At 34.7% G+C, this 22,904-nt stretch overlaps 1 protein-coding gene across 1 annotated transcript; it reads right to left on the minus strand.

Annotated features, from left to right (window-relative positions):
- LOC18587299 (ribonuclease MC) lies at positions 11,823-13,447 on the minus strand. Its single transcript, XM_007011012.2, has 3 exons — positions 13,169-13,447; positions 12,849-13,035; positions 11,823-12,439 (listed from the first exon to the last, which is right to left on the minus strand). Exons 1-3 carry the CDS (start codon positions 13,430-13,432, stop codon positions 12,177-12,179), a joined length of 714 nt encoding a protein of 237 aa, XP_007011074.2. The 5' UTR covers positions 13,433-13,447; the 3' UTR covers positions 11,823-12,176.

The raw sequence follows: 22,904 nt of genomic DNA on the forward strand, positions 1-22,904 counted from the left end.
TGATCTCACTTATCGGGGGTTTTAGGAGGAACTTCGAACCTCTTCAGTAGGTAGTCCTCAATCAGCCTTCATACATAGTGACCCCATAAGACATTCCAATCGTCAATATCCTCAACCAAAGCCAATAGCCAAAGTGTCACCTGTCTTCAGTAGTCTTAGCCAAATAAAGTATTATTCACCATTAAGACAAGTGCCATCTTTGTTGCGTGCCTTAGTTGCTTAAAGTTGCCTCGTTGAAATGTATCAATCACCTCCTGCAAGTTCAAATTGGGACAACTATTCTAGTATAGCGCATGAATGCCTTTAGGGATGACCTCATATGGTCGAAGGAACATATTTGGCAATTGACCGAATTTTAGTCCTGTAACAAGGCAGAACTCCTGCTTGGAGGACTGCGCCTTTGTTTTCCCAATTTCAAACCACAACTCATGCCCTTGAGATTCAGGTTCATTGATTTGACGAATCATGATGTTCTGCATGAGACCAGCGCAGCAGTATCCCTGTGGATGGACGTTCAGCAGAAAGCCAAATCATGTACACTTCACTTCATCATATTCATTCTTATGCTGTCAATGTTGTTGTTGCCTTCATGCCATCGACTGGTAGTTTTCGTGCGCTTCGCTCGACTGCCTATTTAGGGATTTTGATTTTCACTTCTTTTCGATGAAACTCATCTAGTTGAAATGATTATAAAGCGTTCAGCTCCCTTTTCTTCGGATCAATTCCAGCCGTAAGCTTGACTTAAACATCATAATTTCAAAATTCTATGCCTAGGGTTTCATATTGCCTTTTCTTCGATTTTTTTTGGAAACAAGTGTTCTTGATTAGGGAAATAAGGTCTTCTTTTATAAAAACGCGTTAGACAATCTTCAGTCGGCATCCACTCCCCAACAAAAAAAAAAAAACAAAACAAAATTGCATGCACAAAGTTGAGATAATTCTAAACTTTGCTTTGCGGTTTGTTTTCAAGATGTCCCCTCAATGTCTTAAAAACCCAATGCAGAACTAAAATTTTATTACATGATAGTCTAACTTATTACAAGCCATGTAGGTATATTCTCCCTTGCTACATACCAACCTAATGGTATTCAGTTGGAACACGCCATGCGTCATAACGAAGTTACTACACGACTCGCGTAATCACTAAGTTCGGTTAATTTTAAACTACCGATAGGAGACATGAAGATTAATCAGTAGGACTTTTACTCCATTTTGGATTGTTTCTCCTAGATACTATGTATTGATTTTCCATTGCACTAGTTCATTGATTTTAAGTAGCAGGATGTTGTTCGGGAGACTGGCTCGTAACAAACCCTTCGGGATATCTTGTTCCTCATTTTCCTCCTCCTTCTTTGGACTCACCGCAATAACAGGGATATTTGCTTTCACCTCTTCCTCTGTTGGACTCACCATGACCGATACCACCATTTGTTTCACCTTAACATTCTTGTATTCTCTGAAATCCATCTACATCAAAATATTGTCTTGCACATGTAAGCTAGACGCATTGAACAATTAACCAGAGAAGCGCCATGACATTTACAAACATATTTCTTTTGTTACACGCCCTATATAATTTCTATTTTCTTACACACCTTGACTAATTTGTATTTTGTTACATGCCATACCTTTAATCCAATTTTTGTTCTATGCTATTTCTAAATTCATAACATTTTGAACGTAATACATTTTACAACATGATGTTACATGCAATGCCTCAAATTCATTGGTTTCAACACACCATATTCATGCAATCTGTGAAATCACCGATTTGTTACGTGCCGTACGCATTTTCTCTACAGATGCTGTAGCATTCAATCCAAATGGAATTTTTTTGGCCCTTTAATCATTTCTTTAATGACTATTTCCCCTTCAAATCTACCTTATCGCTATTGGAATTTTTTTGGCCGTATTGCTAATTCGTTTTTCACGTTGTAGTTACGAATAAAAAAGGAAATGTGGACGTTGAGTGTTGGAGTAGAGTAGTTGAGTTTTAATACGACTGACATGATTGTCTCAACACAGCAACTATCTGCCTTCCTTGTGCTTCTCAGTTTTCTTATTTTTCACAAAAAATTATGGATGATGTTGATTCTACATACCATAAGGATAACTTACAAAGTGGTCCTTTTGGTTTTTTGGCCGTAGCCAGACAAATTCAGAGTTCCTATCTTAGAAAGCCTTGTATACATTGAATTAATGTAAAAAAAATTGGGTGGTAAGCTTAATTGTTAGCATATTTCTTAATTATATTGGCTGCTATAACAATGCAAATGAGACATTTACTTGCTGATGCTGCAACAGTGACCTTGGTATGAAAATAAAATGACGGCAATGAAAAAAAATATTTTTATAAATTTGAGTGACCACACACCAGTATAGTTTACTTGTAAACATAAATAGATGCTCAAGTCCTTTAAAGTATTCAAAATCGAATATGATCATAAATTCTAAAATGGAGGAAATGAGGTTAATTTATAAGATATTGAAAATTTTTTTCTTATCCTGTAGTTCAAGACTCAAGGTTTGGGTCTTAAAAAAAATTGCAAATTTCTTTAGTTTCTGCTATGAATATATAACATGTGAAATTATGAAAAATGCACTTGATCATCAATATCCCACGACTTGAAAGAGAATAAATGATGTTAAAGAGAAGAGTAAGACTGACTTTACTGTACGGTCAAATAATAAAATTCACAACTGTTTACTGATTTTAATTTTAGATTTTTGTTAACGATTGAAATTGAATGTTATAAATCTAAAAAATTATTATGCAATGATCTTACAATAAGGTCAAATTTCATGACCTTACTATAAATTCATTGATAAAGAAGACATAATATATGTAGGAGTGAGGTATCTAATTAATTGTCCTTTATAAGTTTTCTTTTTGTACTCTCAAGACAAGGGAGAAGAACCACATAACTTTTTGTCTCGTGGATCAAAAACATGAATAAGTTAGATAGGTATCTCCATAATAAATAAATTTTCCTTAACCTTATCGCTACTTGATTCATTCACTTGTTTTCCACATTATGGTTGAGGTAGGGATGAATCTAGAAAATTTTTTGAATAGTGTCATAACTAAAATAATAATAATAATTAAAAAATTTTTTCCTCAGTTCAGGATCTGCCGAAAGAGCACTTAGATCAAATTTAACACAACTTTGTTTAGAAATTGTTGAATACCATCATTAGTTGAATTATGTTGTTGCTCACGATCTGAGTTTCTTGAGACAATTTTTTATATTTTAAAATATCTCTTCTTTTATTTTTTTTAAAAAAGCATATGTGTTTTATTGAATAGTACCTGTACATAAACAAAAAAGGCCAACCAATTTGCTGCTTGTACAAAGTAAAGGGGTCAGCATGACCACCCTTTTCAGCACCCAATAATCTTAATTTTCCCTGGTACAAAACTAAACAAACAATGGAAGGACATGATCTATACATTTCAATCACATGCCATCCATAAACAAAAATTCCCCAAAAAAAAGTTGACTATTAATTTAACAAAGATAAGTTTCAGATCATTCAACATCAACATTTGCCACAAATGACTCATCAATCACAATTCCATTATCCACCCTAGGAAAACATGCAAGGTAGTCACAATAGCAACCATCATTGTCACACAGTTCCAGAATGCATTCAAACTCACAAGAATCACAATGAACTCATCAATCATGTTCCACATCAGTCATCCTTGGGTTGAAAGTGGTTAGCTCTGGTGTGATCCACAGCAAGTTACTTGTCCTTTGAACCCCCTGTTTAGCAAGCTCGTTAGCTTCCTCATTGGATGACCTAGGAATGTGCTCAATACCCTAGTGCTGAATTTTTTTTAGGAAATTTAAAATCAAAATGGCAATAGGCCTCATTCTCCAAGGTATATCAACAGGGTTAGAAATTCATTTTGCCACGTTGTAAGAATCACATTAAAGAAAAATAGGGTGAGATAGTCATCAGTTAGTAGTAGCATAAATTAAGACAGTGTCCTTAAGTGCTAAAAGCTCTATCAAATTGGAATCCAAGTGTCTAATAGATTTTGAAAAATAGGCGAGTGTGTCCCCTTGATCATTTTGAAGAATGCCACAAATTCTAGAATCACCCGGGTTGCCTTTTGAAGCACCATTTGTTTTGAATTTAAGTGCCCCTTGTTCAAGTTTCTCTCACAACACCCTTCTCTTAGCCTTTGGAAAATGCCCTGCTACTTTTATTTGGCTGTATTACTAGGTCATCTATATATAGGTTAAGATCAAGCCACTTGGCATTCATCCACCAAGCAACTCTAACTTTCATAAGCTCGAAGACTTGGCAGCCATCCCATTGTTTACCCTCATGAACAATACCATTTCTAGCAGTCCAAATTGTCTAGATGTTGGCATAGCACACCATTATCCCATTTAAGTCATTTTTCAAAGATTTAGCAAACTCAAACCATAAAAGGAAATAGGCTAAAGGCTTATGGTGGGAGACCCAACTCACATTCCATATAACTCCCCATTGCTACCAAAGAGTCAATGTGTTATTGTATGAAAAGAAAAAGTAGCTAACAGTTTCAATTTCCTTACTACAAAGTGGGCAATTGGTAGTTTGCTCATCAATGATCCTTTACTCACCAATGCTGCCTTGACAGCTAATCTGTCTCGCACTAGCTGCCAACAGAAGATCTTGATTTTAAAAGGAGCAAGATCGGACCATATGAGTTTTCAATGGGGTGGCATAGGTTGTATTGGCATGCATAACTTGTCTACAAAAAGATTTAACTGTGTAATCCCCACTAGTGCTGCCCTTCCATATTAACTTGTCTTGGAAATGTTTATTGAGTGGTTGGTTCTCAATAAGACTAATAAAAGCACTCAATTTTTCATTCTCTCAAGCAAAGATATTTCTCCTACGTTCAACATTCCAAGTCCATTCATCCTTATCCCAAATGCCATAATCATTAACTTTCCCATCCTTTTCACAGCTAAGGCATAAATTCTTGGAAACTCAAATCTAAAGATGCACCCATCAATCCATTCCTCATCCCAAAATTTAATTCTACTTCCATTACCTAACGACACAACAAGACCCTCAATAATGTAAAAACTAAAAGTATCACCTCCATATAAAAAGTTTAACAATGTTTCTCCAAATTTCGGACATTCTAACATTATTTTGGAGACTAGGTGTTAGACTTCTTTGACCCAAGCCTAATTTTTCAGCCACAATACATCTCCAAAGGCCCTTAGGTTCATTCTCATAGTGCCACAACCATTTGTTTAACAAAGCCTTATATTTTACCTCAATGTCTACTAACCTAAGGCCCCCAATTCATAGTAATTACGGATAGATTCCCAGCTTACATGATGTAATCAGCATACAAAATTCGACCCTCCCTATAAAAACCTTTTCTGAATTTTCTTAATTTCATGTTTGACCTTTTTTGCCATCTAAAATAAAGACATGTAGAATAGCGGCAAACTACTTAGAACTAATCTTAGCAAAGTAAGTGTGCCACTCATGGACAATGTCTTGGCTTTCCACATGTATAGCTTGCCTTCTGATCTGTGAATAATAGGCTGCCAAAGGCTGGTGGAATGCAGTGCAACCCTTAAAGGAAGCCTAAGGTAGGTAGTAGGGAGGTTGCCTACTCAACACTTAATAAAATCAGCCTACTGGTTTACCAAGCTTTGATGGATTCCCACACCATAGATATAGTTCTTATTGAAATTTATTTTGAGTCCGAAAATAGCCTAAAAACATTTCAGTAGACGTTTAATATTGAAAAGATAATTGGAATTTGGTTGATAGAGAATTATCGTGTTGTCCGCATATTGAAGGTGGGAAGAAAACATTCCAGCCAAGCCAATGACTATTCCTTTAAATAGTTGTCTGTCAGCTGCTTTGTACACACATGCATTGAAGGTTTCAACCACAATAAGGGGGGAGGGGGCACATAAGGGACTACCTTGCCGAAGGCCTCGACCCATCTTGAGCTTTTTTGTAGGGGAACCATTAACTAGCACAGATACAGAGGCGGCAGTGATACATGACATAATCGACATGCACCATTTGTCACTGAAACCCATTGATTTCATGACAAAATGAAGAAAGCTCTATGCAACACTATTAAATGCTTTTTTGAAGTTAATTTTAGAAATAATGCCTCAATTACCATTCTCTTTCATAGTATCCACTAGCTTGTTCGTTGTAAATGCACAGTCAACAAGCTGCCTCCCTTTAATAAAGGCAAATTGGTTGATACCCACAACCTCATCAATAACTTTTTGCAATCTCAAAGCAAGTGCCTTAGCCACAATTTTGTAAAGGCATCTGACTAAACTGATGGGCAATATTCATTTAATCCACTTAGATTGGCACACTTCAAGACTAAAGTATGGAAGAGGCATTTATCCCTTTTATCAACAACTTCGAAATTTTGACACTGTCACAAAACGCATGACATCCTTTTTAATGACTTCCATTGGCTCTTGAGGAAGCTAAAATTGAAGCCATCTAGTCCCAATGCCCTGCTGCCATCACTATTGCTAATAGTATAAAAAATCTCCTGCTCAGAGAAAGGAAGTTCAAGTGATTTTGCATACCGGTCCAAAAGTTTAGCAATCCCACAGTTCAAATTATTGAGCCTAAGAATCGGTGTGAACTGATAAAGAGTTTTGAAGTGTCGTGCAACCTCTTTTTTGATCTCTATAGGATCCTCAATTGTCTGACCATGGCTGATAATTTTACCAATGTAGTTCCCTCGCCTACTTGCAGAAGCGACATTATGGAAGTACCGCATAATATAATCCCGCATAATATAATCCCCTCTAAGTGCCATTGACTCAAGCTTTTTGTTACCACTAACGCTTTTCAATTCCTAAAAGCTTCCATATCTTACCTTTTAATCTTGTTAGAGCTTTACTTTTGTCTGCATCATGACCATGTTGCTGAATTTCCTTAGACATATGATGTACTTCTAGTTCCAGTTCTATAATTTTTACACTAACACACCATAAACTGACTTTTGCCAAGTCTTAATATTGTTTTTAGTGTGCCTCAGTCTATGCCAAATTGTCACTCTTCTACTGCCAAGATTTTCTATGCCTTTCCAAGTTTCCTTAAACATTTGTGCCTAACTTAGAAGTGGAATGGCTTAAGACCCTAATTTTGTTCCTTAGAACCAAGTAACATAGGGTTGTGGTCAAATATTGAAGCTAGGAGACATTTTTACACAAGATTTGAAAATCTCTCTGTAATTTTCACTAAGATTAAGAACCTATCCAATTGGCTAAACGTAGCATTCTCCCTATGGTCGCACCAAGTAAATCTACCTCCCATCATAAGCATGTCAACGAAACCAATGTCCTCAATAAACCCTCCAAAATGCATCATTGAGTTATCAATATTAGTGCAACCCATGCATTCCTCGATTGACCTTATTATGTTAAAATCTCCCTCCAAGCACCGTAGGACGTCCCATTGATTGACTTTGTCACAACCTAAACCCCGGGGTCCGTGATCGATGCACGAGCCCAATAGCCAAGCCCATTAGACCCGAGCAAATCTCAGAGTTATAACACAAAGACAAGGGATTCCATAATCAAATGTTCACAATAAAACCAAATATAATATATCATCCCTGGCACATAATTCATAAAAATGTTTATAGGGCCATACGTTGGCCTTCCAAGTAGGTTCATACATAACCACATTTACATAAGTCAAATGGCACATTGTGCCGACATACATCGCACCCAACCATATGCGTACGCTTGTGATGGACTCAGAGGAGTGAAAACATCAAAATGGAGACCTACCAAATGCCAAAATCAGTCTATCGCGAGGTGACCTTTACCACATAGCTCTGTGGCCTATTTATCTATACATGGCCTATTTATAAATATTACACTCTCGATGCAACCAGATAATCCAACAAACATCTCCAAACATAGGGCATATCATTGTCCTTGAAATCTCCAATGTGAGGGTATATCATCATCCTCAATGTCTCCAAAAGTCATCATACATACCCTTGAAGCCATCAAAGTTATTCAAACCATTCTCCGCAGTACACTCTAGTTGCTAGAGTATCACATCAGAATCATATCATATTTGTCTAAGCCTTTTACAGCTATCTCACGTCATATATGAATGAGTCAACAAATGGTCCTCCCTTTTACACAATCAAATCATGCTAGGTGGTCAATCGACGGAGAATCAAATCACGCTCAGGGCAAAGCTACTGGCGAAGAAATAGATTACATGCTTGCCGAAGTAATGGGCAGAGAACAAATCACACACAACATCCAAGCAACTAGCAGAGAATCAAATCATAGATCAAAGTAATCTCTTGACTGTTAGCATCACCTGAAATATTCTCAAATGGGTGGCATCAAAGCACTATAGGCGGGAATCACAGGTGGGACTAATACCACTATTCCTACTTATTACCATCCCTATAAGCACACACATAGTCACAAGGGGATGAAACTTCACTCATCCATAAACCAGATCAACGTTCGAAATTCATCCCTTAGACCAAAACACAAATCCACAAATAAGGCCATCATGCTTTTACCATTCACATTTTCATTATCGAACCTCAATTCACATTTATCGAGCTTCAATCGTCTTTAAGCTCAGTTAGGTTCTAAGTGCCTCTGAATCTCCAAGGCATCATTGGATCAATTTCTATTAAAAAGTCCTTCGCTTGTGGAGATTTACTTATAAGGTTCATTATAGCCTCTAGATGCTCTAGTTTAGGTACTCATAACATAGGCCACCATGTGGCTCAAATCTTATCACACAAACACCCATTCCATAGTTTGATTCTCTAGCCTAGGCACTTACATCTAGGCAATCATATATATATATATACATACACACATTCTAGTACCACGGTAGTGCCTTCATCAAGGCATCATGCAACACATGCATTTTAATTCAAACCCACTCACAATGACAAATTAGAATTAATCCTAGCCAAGCTTCGGTTTTTAGCCTCCAATCATCTTTTAGCTAGTCAATGAGTTGTTTTAACTTTGTTTCCCCCTTTAAACACATTATAACATCAATATATTAATCATTCCTAGCTTTCAAAAAATGCTAGCTTTTCCATAGTTAACCAAATCTTAGCAATCTAACTATTTAAGATCAAATCCATCAATAATGAGCTAAACCCATACCTTGTAAGTTGGATTGCATGAATCATGGCTCCAAATTCCAACCAAATCAAGGGAGATTCACCAAAGCTGGAAAAATTAGATTTCTTAGAATCTAACTAATTAAATTGAAAAATAATCAGTAAAAATGTTAAATCTTACCTCTAAAGGTGTTTCCCAAGCTCAGATTAGCTCCAAATAGCTCCAAGAATCTATTTGGGGCTTAAGGTTTTGAAATGGTAGTGAGAAAAAGAGTTTAGGGTTTTTTTAAGGGTCGAATGGCTTAGATCCCCTTTTTATTTTGCCTTTTTTTAGTGATGTATCAATACATTTGGCAATGTATCGATATATTTGCCCATATTTCGACTAATTGTATTGATACATGGGGGCAATTTATTGATACATTTTAGGCAAAATGTTTTTGGGTGTTCTTTGCTTCAAATGTATTGAGACATTGGGACAATACATGTTCATCATATTTCCAAATCTATTGATACATCCTTAAATGTATCAATAGAATTCCTCTAGAACACTTCATATTGTTCTTCTTGTCAAAAATGTATCGATGCATGAAGGGATGTATCAATACATCTTCCTCTGTAGGCAGTTTTAAGGTTCCAAAACTTTCAAAAATTCAAGTCTAACACTCCAATATAATTTCCTGTTGATATCATCTCTCAAATCATTCATTTAACTTAATCCCATATACATATATTCACAAATGTAACGTCAAACTTAGATCAAAACATCAAACTATGGGATTTATCACATATTTTCTCAAAATTTTGCCTAAGTGTCAACATATACACTCTCAAACACTTGGCATACACAGCGTATCATCAAAGTCCTCAAAGTACCATATATTTCATAATTCATTCTCAATTAACTTAATTTACACCAGAAAGTGATGGTGTTACAGATTACAACCAACAGTTCTTCCTAGAAAGACACCTTTTTCCCCTTATCATTAAGAACGTAGATGTTGCCAATGCCATAGGTTGTGTTGCTATCTCTACAACTACCCACTAATATATTGTACCACCTGTTAACTAATGCGTGGGCAACTTGTAAAGTATTATTGCACTAGCAATTTAACAATCCCTCAAAGGCACCAACAGCATCTGTAGCTAGCATCCACAACCCCCTCTGCCCCACAAGGCAACTTGTAAAGTATTATTGCACTAGCAATTTAACAATCCCTCAAAGGCACCAACAGCATCTGTAGCTAGCATCCACAACCCCCTCTGCCCCACAATTTCTCAGATTTTTTTGCAAATTCCAATCCTTTTGTTTGGTTTTTGAATCATCAAAAAGGTTCTCTTGTGCTCCACTGATAGATTTCTTATCGCCTTTTTCTTCTCTAGCCTGTCCAATCCCCTTATATTCCAAGAAATAATGATCATCAGAATAATTAAAACATCACAAAGAAACACACATGACACTTACCTCCCAAAATTGGGCTACATAGAAAACTTCACGACAACCCATTTCTAGATGCTTCCATCGCCACAAAACATTTATCCGATCATTGTCATTGTGATCAAAGTTCATGCCTGCCTTTCTACCCATAACCACTGTGTCCTCCGCCTCATAGATAATAACCGCATTACGCTGGCTATGTCTTCATCATTTATAGGGTCGTCCACCACTTTGACATCCTCATGGGCTTTCTTACTGTTTCTAGTGACAGATCTGCTCTTCTACCCCTTCTACTCTTTGCTTTCCCATTTGCGTTACCTTTTTAAATACTTACAATTGAAACCTAGATGAGTTGTTTTGAGAGAGTGAAAAATACAACCAAGGATTGAGAAGAGGAAGCATTGCAGGTCTCAAAAGTAGGAGTTGGGTTTTTGGAGAGGGAGAGTGAGAGTAGTTTAGGTTTTGACTTTTTTTACCAAAATCTTAAATTACAGAAGGAAATTTTTTTTATCTTTTAGTATTTAAATATTAATATATAAATTACTTTTTGATAAATCTACTTTGACTTGGTGTCTTTGACCCCACTCCCTACAAAATAGTAAAAAATTTAGTGAATTTATTGGTGTCATTAACCATGTAAAACTGTAGATAAGCAGTATACTTAGTATAGAATTTTAGCAATTTTCCGCCCCTGAGTTGAGGCCATTTATAGTTTTTGTTTTTGTTTTTTCTTTCTAAGTGTAGTAGAGGAATGTGGATGTTGATTGTCAAGGATTTTAATAATAACTTTGAATGTTATGCTTATGAAAATTAAAAAAAAAAAAAACTTTTTTTTGCTTGAATAAGTACATTTTATTAATAAAAAGTAAACTTCACAATCCAATATTTGAACTGGAAGAGAAAGCATAACTCACCTGAAACAACACTCAAAACAAAAGGGCTTATAGGAATTCAGCTTTCTAGAATGTCAGATAGGCTTAATGGAACAAAGAGACTTTCCGTAATGTGGTAGGTTGCATTGATTCTTTGGTCAGAGTGGGTGAGGAAACCAGGAAACTGAAATCCTTTGATAGAGTTTTTCTGCAAGTGCTAACCGAAGATGACAAAACCATTCAGACATTGATAGAACTGTGTGAGCTGTACTAAGCTCTTTATTTAATGAAATGACACTCTTGTTTGAGCAGGACATCCAAAAGTGTGATGAGAATGCTTTTAATCTGAACATCAAATTAAATAAATATTAAAGACAATACGAACTGCAAACATAAAATACAATAAGTTTTTATTTAGACAAGTAGAGCATATGTTTATTTATCGATATTAGCAAATGATACAGGAAGGACGTCCAAACTCTCCTGTAGATAAGAAGAGCATCTCTTGTCGTTTCTGCGTAGAGCCTCCCTAAACCACCATTTGTAAACTAAGATATACAGCCAAAAGACAGCATTCTCTCATCCACCACTACGTATACCAGTACGTTCTCCTCTAAGCCATGATCTACCCTAAGTAGAACATTTATTCTTTACAATATTATTTAAGAAAGCAAGTACATATTTAGCTTGCCACATTTATTCTTTACTAATTCCACCCCGCCATTAGCTACATACTTTAAAATTCTAACACTCCACTAGTAGCTGGAGGAAATTTTTCTTGGTTATCGTCATCAGAACATTGATTCGAGTATTTCGTGGGACAGTCTCGAAGGACGACAGGCGGCTTTGCCCTTTCGAAGCATAAGCGGATCTCCTTCAATTGGATTGTGTTACTAACTTTGCCACATGAGATTTCAGGATATTTTCCCAGTTTTGCCTTGATAGCTTCACGTATCTCTATTGCTTTATAAGGATCTTGTCGAGGCTTAACTTCTGTACCTGTTTACAAGACGAAAACAAACATATATAAAACCAGAGCTCTCCTTCTATTTATTCAGAATTTTTGTTTTTTTTGATGAAAAAAGGGTTTAATAAATCATTTTCAAATGAAAACTTTATAAGAGCGTATGGTGATATATGTTTCTTACAATTGGGTTGGGACATGTTGAAATTATTTCAAATAATTTAAATTGTTTGCAAATTTACTTGGACAGAGTTTTGCATGTTCACCTTTATATACAGTCACATATAATCAGTGTTTTTTTTTAATGGAAAAAATCCAAAAAGATTAAGTAGCTTGCAAATTAACTTCAAGAGAGTTTGGCATATGATGAGCTTAAGTACATTTATAAACTATGATATTATTGAAGTTATAGTATTTAGTATTAAATTTGTGTTTATGATTTACCTTCGAGTGGATTGTATGTAGTAGTAAGATCTAAAGCTGCGGTGAAATAATCATGAGGTTTATCAGGATAATCAGAACACATTCCATGTTTTTCCCATTCATGTCGCCAAAATGCCACATTCGTTGTCTGCTTCAAAAGGCTTGGCCAAAGCTCATTTAGTTGGTCTTGGATGGGTTGCAATGGAACCTGTGATTTTACATAAACAAATCAATAAACAATAAAAATTGAAATAGCTTAATTAGGAAAGTAGATGTCAGACTAATTTAGTTGACATATCGAATATATCAGTAGTACATAAATTTGAAAATGAATTGCTTACCAAAATTTGACCTGGAGCCGTAGGTGTGACATTGGTGCATTTATTAGTTGTTGGATTATAGGGAGGAACCGGTCTGTCATTTGTAACAAATTGTGGCCATAAACCATGGATTGTAAAAGTTCTGGGGATGGGTGACCCGCACTGGGAAGGGCCACAAACCGAAGGTGGCCATTGGAGACTGAGTTTGTAGAAGAAATCAGTCTGACCTGAAACTAGCAAGCTCAATGTGGCTAAGACAGCAGCAACAAGCAAGTGCCTCTGCATTTTCACACTCAAGATCAAAATGCTAATAAGTAGTTTACATCAATTCAATGTCTGCAAGGGTTTTTATAACTACTTTGAGTCATGGTATGGTCAGCCAAAACTTAAAAAACCCAAAAAAAAAAAAGGAAATGACTACTCTGCCCATAATTATGAATTAAGGTTCAATAGAGAAAAATGATGAAAACCCCATCATTTTGCACCCATCAATTATTTTTGCCACATCAAAACTATATTGAATTTCTTTTGTTATCTCAGACCATGGAAACAATCAAATTAAAATGTTATCAAACTAATTTACTAAAAAACAAAATATCGAATATCAAAACCTCCATTATTTCTCTTTTACACATAGACAAAAAATAATTGGTTAGTATGTCGACTACAATGTGAAAAACGAGTTAATGAAAATCCAATAGCAATAAGGTTAAGGAATAGTTATGATGGAGATAACTACAAAACCTACTCTTCTTCTTGGTACCAAGACAGAAATTTTTATGTGTTTTCTTTCTGAATTTATCTCTTTTCTTGATAGTACAAAAACAGATCATATGTAGGACATCATTATTCTCTTTCAAATTTTTGAGGGCATTGAAGATCAAGTGCTTTATTGTTCATAATTTCAAGTGCTATTTTATATATTAATGACAAGAGCTAAAAATAAGTTTACAATTAGTTTTAAAGCTTTAAGACTTGAAATACACAAAATTCTCACTTATATCTTATAAACCTTGTCTTGAATTTCATTCTAGATTTCGACCAAACTTTCAAGATTAAGTTTTAAGATTTAATTGCTAAAACATAATGCAGATACCCAGGAAAAATTAATTTTGAGAAGAAAGGAGATGTTTTTAGTTTGCCATTGACCCTGTTGAATATTAAGAGTGTGTTTTTTTATTTGGTCTCTGGTGTGGAAGCCTAAGGTTTTGGCGATGTTCTTGTTTCCAAAAGTTAAGAAAATTCAAAGCAAACTAACAAAGAAAGAAAGAACTATAAGAAAATTATTTCAGCCATTACTGACTGAAATTCCGTCAGCTATTTGGTTCATAAATTTATTGTGTTATCAATTGTATGTTTCGTTGGTAATTTCGTTAGTATATTTTGTCAGTAGGAATTCTTATTGACAGAGTCTTTTGGTTACTAAAAAAATTGGACTTAATGCATTAGTGACATCCATGTCACTAATAAAAATTTGAGTTTTATTGACAGATTTAATTTCGTCGATAATGATCTGTCAAAAATCGTCGATGGACTATCAATCGATTTTTGATCAAACTGTGACATGCACACTACCAACAGAAAAGTTTCCATTATTAATAGGTCGATAATTCTTACTTTTCAAATATATATATATATATAAATTTTTGGTACACAATGAATAGGGAAGATGCAAAGAATGCTGACCAAAAGACTCCAAATTAATTCCATAATATGTAATGATATAAAGAAGACAATAGGTGTACTGTAACTGGTTTCATCATTAGTTAATAACATGTGAAATTTATGGATGCTCCACAAATTGTATAGAGATTTAAAGAAGACAATAAGATTGTCATATCTAATTAAAATACGTTTGTCTTTGAATAAAATGGGCAGAAACAAGGAAACTGTTTCAAACTATGAATATTATATTTTAAACTATCAATTTCATTAAATCTTCAAACAAGGAAACTGTTCTTGCGTATATGAATATTATATCTCCAATTAAATTCTTCAAACTATCAATTTCATTAAGCATATGTGATTTGTCTCATGACCTTGCTGCTTCGTCACATACCCATAATAATGCCATCCAAATCTATAGTGAATAAGGGTGCAAATAACATTGGGTTTCCATAGTTCCATCTACCAACCTATTTCATCAATGGCGTCATTTCCTTCACTAGTTTCGATCCAACATGGATTTCAACATAATAAGGAATGCAATTTCCTTTTCATCCCAAACTTTTTCATTAAAAATTGTATTTTTAAAAATATTAATAACACATATAGACAGGCACTTAGACAGACCTGAACATGTCTATCAATTTGTAGTCTTGGTGGCAAAGTAGGATGGCTCCTTATAATTTCTTGGTGAAATTTTGCTAGACATGCTCCTAATTATACCTGTTAAAATGGGCCTGGCCCAATGGGCCAGCTCATTTTTCATTTAATATGAAGTGGATTGGATCTGAAAATTTAAGTTTATATTTAAATCGAGCCTAAATGGGCCAGCCCACCAAATCAGTGGGTTGAGGTGGGCTGGGGCGGGTCAGTCCTATGGGTCAAAAAAATTAATAATTTTAATTAATTAAATAATTTTATATATTTAATTATATAAAATTAATAATTTAATTATCAATAATATTACTTATTTTATATATTTTAATGTGTTTAATCTTTATTTATCAAATTAATAATTTTAATTTATGAATTAAATCATAAAATAATTTTATTAATAAAAAATTTATTAAGTAAAATTATAAAAAATGAATTTCTTTTTTAAAAAAGAAATGAGCTAGCTCAACCTAGCCCATGGGCTAGCAAAGGGTGGGCTGGGTTGAGGATTTCACAACCCATATAAAAAATGGACTGACCCAACTCGGCCCATATTTTTCAACCCACAAGGGCTGGGGCCGGGTTGGCCCATATTGACAGGTCTACTCCTAATGGTGGTGGCTCCGTGTTTTCCTTTCACTGATGCTCGGTGGAATTAGGATTAGTTTTTGGATATTTTGCATTCGTACTTAACAATTTAAGTTTTTTTTTTGAAAAGCATATGAGAATTTCACTAAGAGAAAGATTTATAAAAACTACCTTGTAAAACCGATAGTAATGCGAAGTCTATATAAGAAGAAATATAAAACCCTTTCTTAGTTTAACTTGCGCATAAAAAAAATAAAATTAAACCAATCCGGTTGCAATGAGATCAAACAAATGCTGAAGGTAATCTCACAAAGTTCCCCTTCACAGGATAAAAATGATCTTGTGAAATAATATCAAATGATCCAAAATGTGAATCCAAATTACTTTTATATACTAAATTAACAATTTTTTATTTTGTTTTATTCACATTTACATAGGTCAATGAGTGATTAATTTAAAACCTTCTAATGCAAATATATCACCTACTAATTTAAATCCTTTAAGAAGAGTAGTTAATTTTACATTAATTCATGATATTATCTAATTGCTTTTTAAAATATAAAAAGATATTTTTTCCCCAATGCAATAGGGCAAACTAAAATTTAAACTAAAATTTTGAATAGTATTACAACATATGATTTTAGGTGGCTAAAGGATAATTATAAAAATAATCATACTATATATATCAAATTTTATACATATATAATAAAAAAAATTAAAAATTGAGGAGTGACGGCTTCGTCGCTACATTCCATTAAGAATAGTTGGTTTTGATATTTTAATTTTTAGTAAATTTGTTTGGTAACATTTTAATATAATTGTTTTGACATCGAAGACAAGAAAAAAAATTAATTATAATTGTGATGTGGCAAAATATAATTGATGGGTGTGTAAATGATGAGGTTTTCCATATATCAACTTCGCCTTCCACAACAAGCTCATAAAAATTGAATTATAACTTTCAAAAAAAAAAATTGAAGTATAACATGTGAAAATTAGGGATGCTCATCAAATTAATTCAATATATGAAATGATATAAAGAAGACAACAAGAGTGTCGTATGTAATTCATCCATGTGAATATATGAATTACCAAGATGCAAATCATGCATTTTACTTAATTTATCATTATAGAATTTACACACACATGCACACTCTTTCTTCGAAAACAATATTATATGAGTACTCTTATCATTACAATTTTTTTTATAAACGAAAACGTGAAATTTTTTGCTGTGCAATGAATAGGGAAGATGTGAAGAATGCTGACTAAAAGACTCCATTGGTAATGGTGCACACTGACTACATACACCGACAAAGTTATCGGCAGAACATACGACTAGTAATATAATGAACTTATCGACCGAATAGTTGACAAAATTTCCATCAATAATGACCTTTTATCCCTTGGTAATATATCTTTTAATAAATTTGTTTGGTAACATTTTAATATAATTGCTTGTATGTCGAGGACGACAAAAGAAATTCATTCTAGCTGTGATGCGGCAAAATATAATTGAAGGGTGCAAATTAAAATGATAGGTTTTTTCCATCATTTTGTTAACTGTTACCAACTTCGCCTGCCACAACAAACTCATATGATTAGAATTCAAAATCTCCAGTTGAAGTTAATCCAATTAATTAAACACGAAACTTTTAGACATTTAGTTAAGTTTAGAAAGGTAGTCAGAGGTTTTCGAGAGAGATCTTCTTTGAGGGTAGTCAACATTTCCTGAGCCATCTCGTGTCAGATTATATTAATTCAAGTAATGATAACATGTGAGATTTATGGATGCTCAACAAATTGTATAGGGATATAAAGAAGACATTAGCATTGTCCTATCTAATTAAAATGCGTTTGTCTTTTTAAAAAATGATCAAAAACAATATCATATAAAAATATCTTTAAACAAATTTGCTAAAATACAAAAATATCAAAAATCAAACTCTACTCGATGTTCGACATCCCCATTTCCTCTTTTACAGTTAAAAAGGGAACTATAATTAGCTGTACCTCAACTTCAATGCGAAAAACGAATGAATGAATCCAATAGCGAGAAGGTTCAGGAAGAATTAATTATGATGGAGATATCTTCTTTAACATCTTTATTTACTTTTCAATTTGTAAGGCATTGAAGATAGGGTGCATTTATTCAAAATAGTATCAAATAAATTTACAATGGAAAGTATTCCGGATTTGAATTTTGAGATGGAATGAATAAGGTCTACAGTCTAAAAAATAGTAGACGCCTTTTTCTTCTCCATGTTTTTTGCTTTTGGACGTCAGATGAGACAATAAAAAAAGGAAAGTAAGCTCTTATTGATGAATCTCATTCTAAAGTGCTTTTGATTGAGTGTGTCAATCTAGTTTGATTTAATGAGATTGACAAATTCAGAAATGATATCGATATGGTAGAATAAGTAAAAGTTAAAATTGCCCTATGATATGTATAATAATAAACAATTTAAAAGAAGTTATAAAAGAAACATAAATAAGCAAAAGTTCTCCTATGTTAAAATTTTGAAAAGGTTATATCTAATAACTTCGAGAAAGTTTCTAGTTGAGAGATTTTTTTTGAATTCTGCCATGATTATTGGAGCATCTAAGAAACATTTCGATTCAGAGGATTTTTTTTTTTTTTGGGTTCAAATGGGGTTATGGCAACACTTTTTGAGATTCTAGAGAGAGAAAGAAAGAAAGACAAAAGAGCAAAAATGGGAAGCAACTAAAGAGAGAGAGAGAAAGAAAGAAAGAGCAAACGAAGAGAGAGATATAAAAGGATTTTTATTTATTTTAAAATGATAAAATAAAATAATTAAGAAAAATTAAATTGAAAGTAGAGAGATAGAGTCCACTTAATAAGGCTAAAAAGATAACACATAATTAATTAGGTAACATTTTGAATGGGCGTTGTAAGAGTGCTAATACCTTCCTCACACGTAACTTTACTTCTAAACCTAGTTTGTTTTGAAAACTGGACCTTATTTTTTTCTAGTGAACCTAAGTCAAGCCTAAAACCTCATTAGACAAAGATCGATTCATCTAGGTGGTCAATCGCACCTAAACAAAAAATATTGATTACTAATCCTCTTATGTCAAATGGATGAGTTTTAAGACTCACACTTTGTGACAACTTGGTGACTTCACTAGAGGCTTTTGAGAGTTGAGCCAATAATTAATTATATGTTATCCTAAGCTTTAACTAATTGATTCTAATTCAATATTTTGTTTAATTTTCCTTAATATTGATTTCGATAACTTTGTTTGTATATATGTTCATTATTTAAGATTGGTATGTCCCCTTGCACACACTACACCTTTGCGTACATGCACGAACCCTCTACCTAAGCTTTGTCTTTTAAGAAAGATGTAAAGTACCCAACTCTTCTAAGGTAAAAACTTTCGTGTGGGCTTGCAAAATATTTCTACTCAAATTGAGCCTTTTCGTCAGTAACCTATGGTGGGTGAGCACTGAGGAGCCTTAGTAGTCTAGAATGAACAGCAGTGAAGAACAATTTCGAAACCTTTGACTTCATGTGAGACTATACCCAGCATATGTTAAAACCGTAAAAGGCCAAATCTAAGCAGAGCATGCCCAACCCATTGCATAAAAGAGCACCCAAAGTTAGGTACACATGATAATTAAGTACCATGAAATGCATTCATTAATGCTTTATTCATAAGCATGCATGCTTATTCATTTTGGGTTTGTAAACAGTTCGATAATTGTTAAAAATGAAATAATCATTTTATGGCAAAAGCACATTCTGAGCCATGTTTATGGTAATAAGAAGGTTAAAAAATAGCTTGACCACTGAAAATCCCGAGCCAGCTTGCTCATCATTCATATAATACTCAATTGCTGGATAAGATCAGAGTCATAGAAAACAAAAAATCAAGTAGAATAGATACAGTCGAGAAAACTCAAGAGAAGAAGATGGAAAAGTTTACAAGATTAACGAAAATGATGACTTCCATTGAAGGAAAATAAGTTGTTGAAGGATCTTCTACTCAAAATACCTTTCAATCTCAAGATGAGGTTAGAAGGGAGCCTTTATATCTACCAAGACTCACTCCACCCCAAGTGCATTTCCTTCAATAGACATACCAGATGCCGAAGCCAGCTAGTGGAACATATCCATTCCTTAGAATGCAACCATTCGTGGGACAATTGCCAACCCAAAGGAATACAATGCCAACTCCAAGCACAAATCCTTGTGACCTAATTTCGGTGCCTGACTTGGATGATCCTATAGAGCAAGAAATATTGACAGTAGCCTGAGTGGCATAACAGAAATATGACCACCTAGAGGAGCATTTTAGAGCTGTTGAAGGCTTGGATTTCTATACCACAACTGACGTTGTAGAATTATGTTTAGTTTCCGGTGTGGTGATCCTATCCAAATTCAAAATCCCAGATTTTGAAAAGATGATATTATTTAGCAACATCCCAACACTCATCCGCTGCTGACAAGATGATATTATTTCAATTCATCACATCGCTGTTTGTTAATGAGTCATTAACCACCTTCTTTTCCCATTTTTCTTTTTCAATCACTTCCTTTTGCTTATTCCTCCCCCTATTCCTTCTTTTGCTTCTCCCCTTTTTCTGTCCTCCTAACGTTAATTCAATATCGTTTATAAGGCCATGCTTTTTGTTTCTTTGCTTTGGCTACCATGAGATTTTTGATAGGATGTGCCCTTCTTCTATCTTCTCATTTGTTGTTGCAATAGCGACACATCTCTCTTTCTCCTTTTTTTTTGGTTTCTCCTTCTAACCTCCTTTCTTTCCTTGGCTTTTTTCTGTCTACCTTCATTTTCTTTATTCTGGCCTTCTATAATTTCTTCAACTGGGCCTGTATCTTCCTTTCCCAATCCACTTCCTTTACTGACCTGATTAATGTTTGACCGTCCCTCTTCTAATCCATTGGTTCTAATTGTTGGACTATCCCCATTTCCTTCTCCATCCATTTGCTCCTTCTGGCCCATATTTTATTAGATCATTTTATCTCTTTTTTGTCCAACATCCACCAAGTCCACTTATTCTCTGTCCAATCCATGCTTACCGTTTATTCACCCCTTACCCCATCATTTTTTGTATTTTTTCTTACTCTCATGTTTTCTCCGCCGACACAATGTCACGTTCCCCCCCTTTTTCTTCTTCTTCATTTCTGTGCTTTACATCTTTTTCAATTACTACCTGCTCACTTCTCTTATCTTTGTTTGGAGGTGATTTTGAATTTAAATGATGCCCCTTTCCCTCATGTTCTTCTTGGCTTTTCTCTCTCTCTTCCTGCTTTTCACGTGTTACCACATCCACCCACGTTTCTACCCCACTTGCCACTTCTGCCTGCCTTCCTGCCATGTCATATCCCATCTCCACATTACCCCTTTCTTCTTCCTCATCCTTGCAACTCGCCGAGCTCTATGATGGAAAATCTTCCCATTTTCCTACTTCCTTCTATTCCTCATCTTTGCTTTCGTCTGTCTTTAGTTTTCTATCCACCAATCCATATGAACTTCATTCACCCATAGTCGAAAGGTTTTATCCTCCACCTTCGTTTCAATAGTTTCTTCTATTCTCCCTTCCACCATTGGTGATATCATCAACATGCATTGTTTATAATTTTGTTTCTTCAAGCGTATTCTCCTTCACTTCCACCAATTCTGCCCAACATTTTACTATATTTCGGAATGTCTTGTAGCACCAAAAGGAAGTTGGTAGACACCTCACTGATATTCATTTTTGGTGCTGTAGACACCTCATTTTGTCTTAATATTTTATTTGTTTTTTCCTTTATTTTATTTATTTTCTATCTAAAAGGCTATTATTGAACTTAATTTTCTCAATCGCCATCATAATTCTTCATGCACCTTATCACTAGAATTCTTTTGGCTGTATTGCCAATTCGTTTTTCACGTTGTAGTTGAGAGACGCGTAAAAGAGGAAACGTGGACGTTGAGTATTCGAGAATAGCAGTTGGAATTCTTAGGACGCGAAAAATAAAGTGGTACTTTTGGTTTTATGCCCAAAAAGGGGTTTGATGTCTTTATGCCTCAAGTTGTAATTAGGCATAATGACCTCAAACCTCCACAAGCATCTGACCTGTACATGAAAATGTCCAGACACAAAATAAGGGCCTGACTCCTCAGCACAACTAGACGACCCCATCTCTATACATATCAAACCAAATGAACCAGCCCCAATTATGTTGCGTGACCACAGCAGCAGCCCAGCAAGAACCATGACTATACAGACCATCATTCGAAGAAAAAACAGGAAACAATGTTCATACATCAAAACAAATGACTTAGTCGTTAGGCCGATTTTCTTCACACAAGACCAGCAATTGACAATCGAATCGTTTTTGTTTTTTCTCAGCCAATCCTGGTAAGTTCATTAAAATAAAAGGAGTGAAAACAAGAAAGTTTTCCCAAAAAATATTAGGGAGGAGCAAAGATAAAATAAGCATCCTGCGGCTCAACAGATGAAGTGCATCAGATCAGCAAACTGATGCAGAGTAACGGGAAGAATAAAAACCAAACATAAGAAAACAAAGGACAATCAAATCACTTCATCACTTGACTCACCAAACACAGTCAGCAGGCTGGTGGCACGTTGTACCCTTGTTTTCATCTTCCAGCAACTGAATTGGCCTCTCTAAGTGTGTGAATCACCTTCCAGCTCTTCAATTGGGTTTTCATCACCTGAATGTGGTTTATCCACTTTCGGACTCTCCAAGGGGCACTTTCGGCTAATGATAAGAGACGTGTGAAAGAGGAAATGTGGACTTTGAGTGTTCGAATAGAGTAGTTGAGTTCTAAGACGACTAACATGATTGTCTCAACA

Source organism: Theobroma cacao, chromosome 10 (assembly GCF_000208745.1).
Source record: "Theobroma cacao cultivar B97-61/B2 chromosome 10, Criollo_cocoa_genome_V2, whole genome shotgun sequence".
In the NCBI taxonomy this organism is placed as follows: Eukaryota; Viridiplantae; Streptophyta; class Magnoliopsida; order Malvales; family Malvaceae; genus Theobroma; species Theobroma cacao.

Coding starts and splice junctions, on each gene's coding strand:
- LOC18587299 (XM_007011012.2), bottom strand. CDS start 13,432: ATGCAGAGGCACTTGCTTGTTGCTGCTGTCTTAGCCACATTGAGCTTG. Junction 13,036..13,168: donor CGGCTCCAGGTCAAATTTTG/GTAAGCAATTCA, acceptor GTAAAATCACAG/GTTCCATTGCAACCCATCCA. Junction 12,440..12,848: donor TACATACAATCCACTCGAAG/GTAAATCATAAA, acceptor TCTTGTAAACAG/GTACAGAAGTTAAGCCTCGA.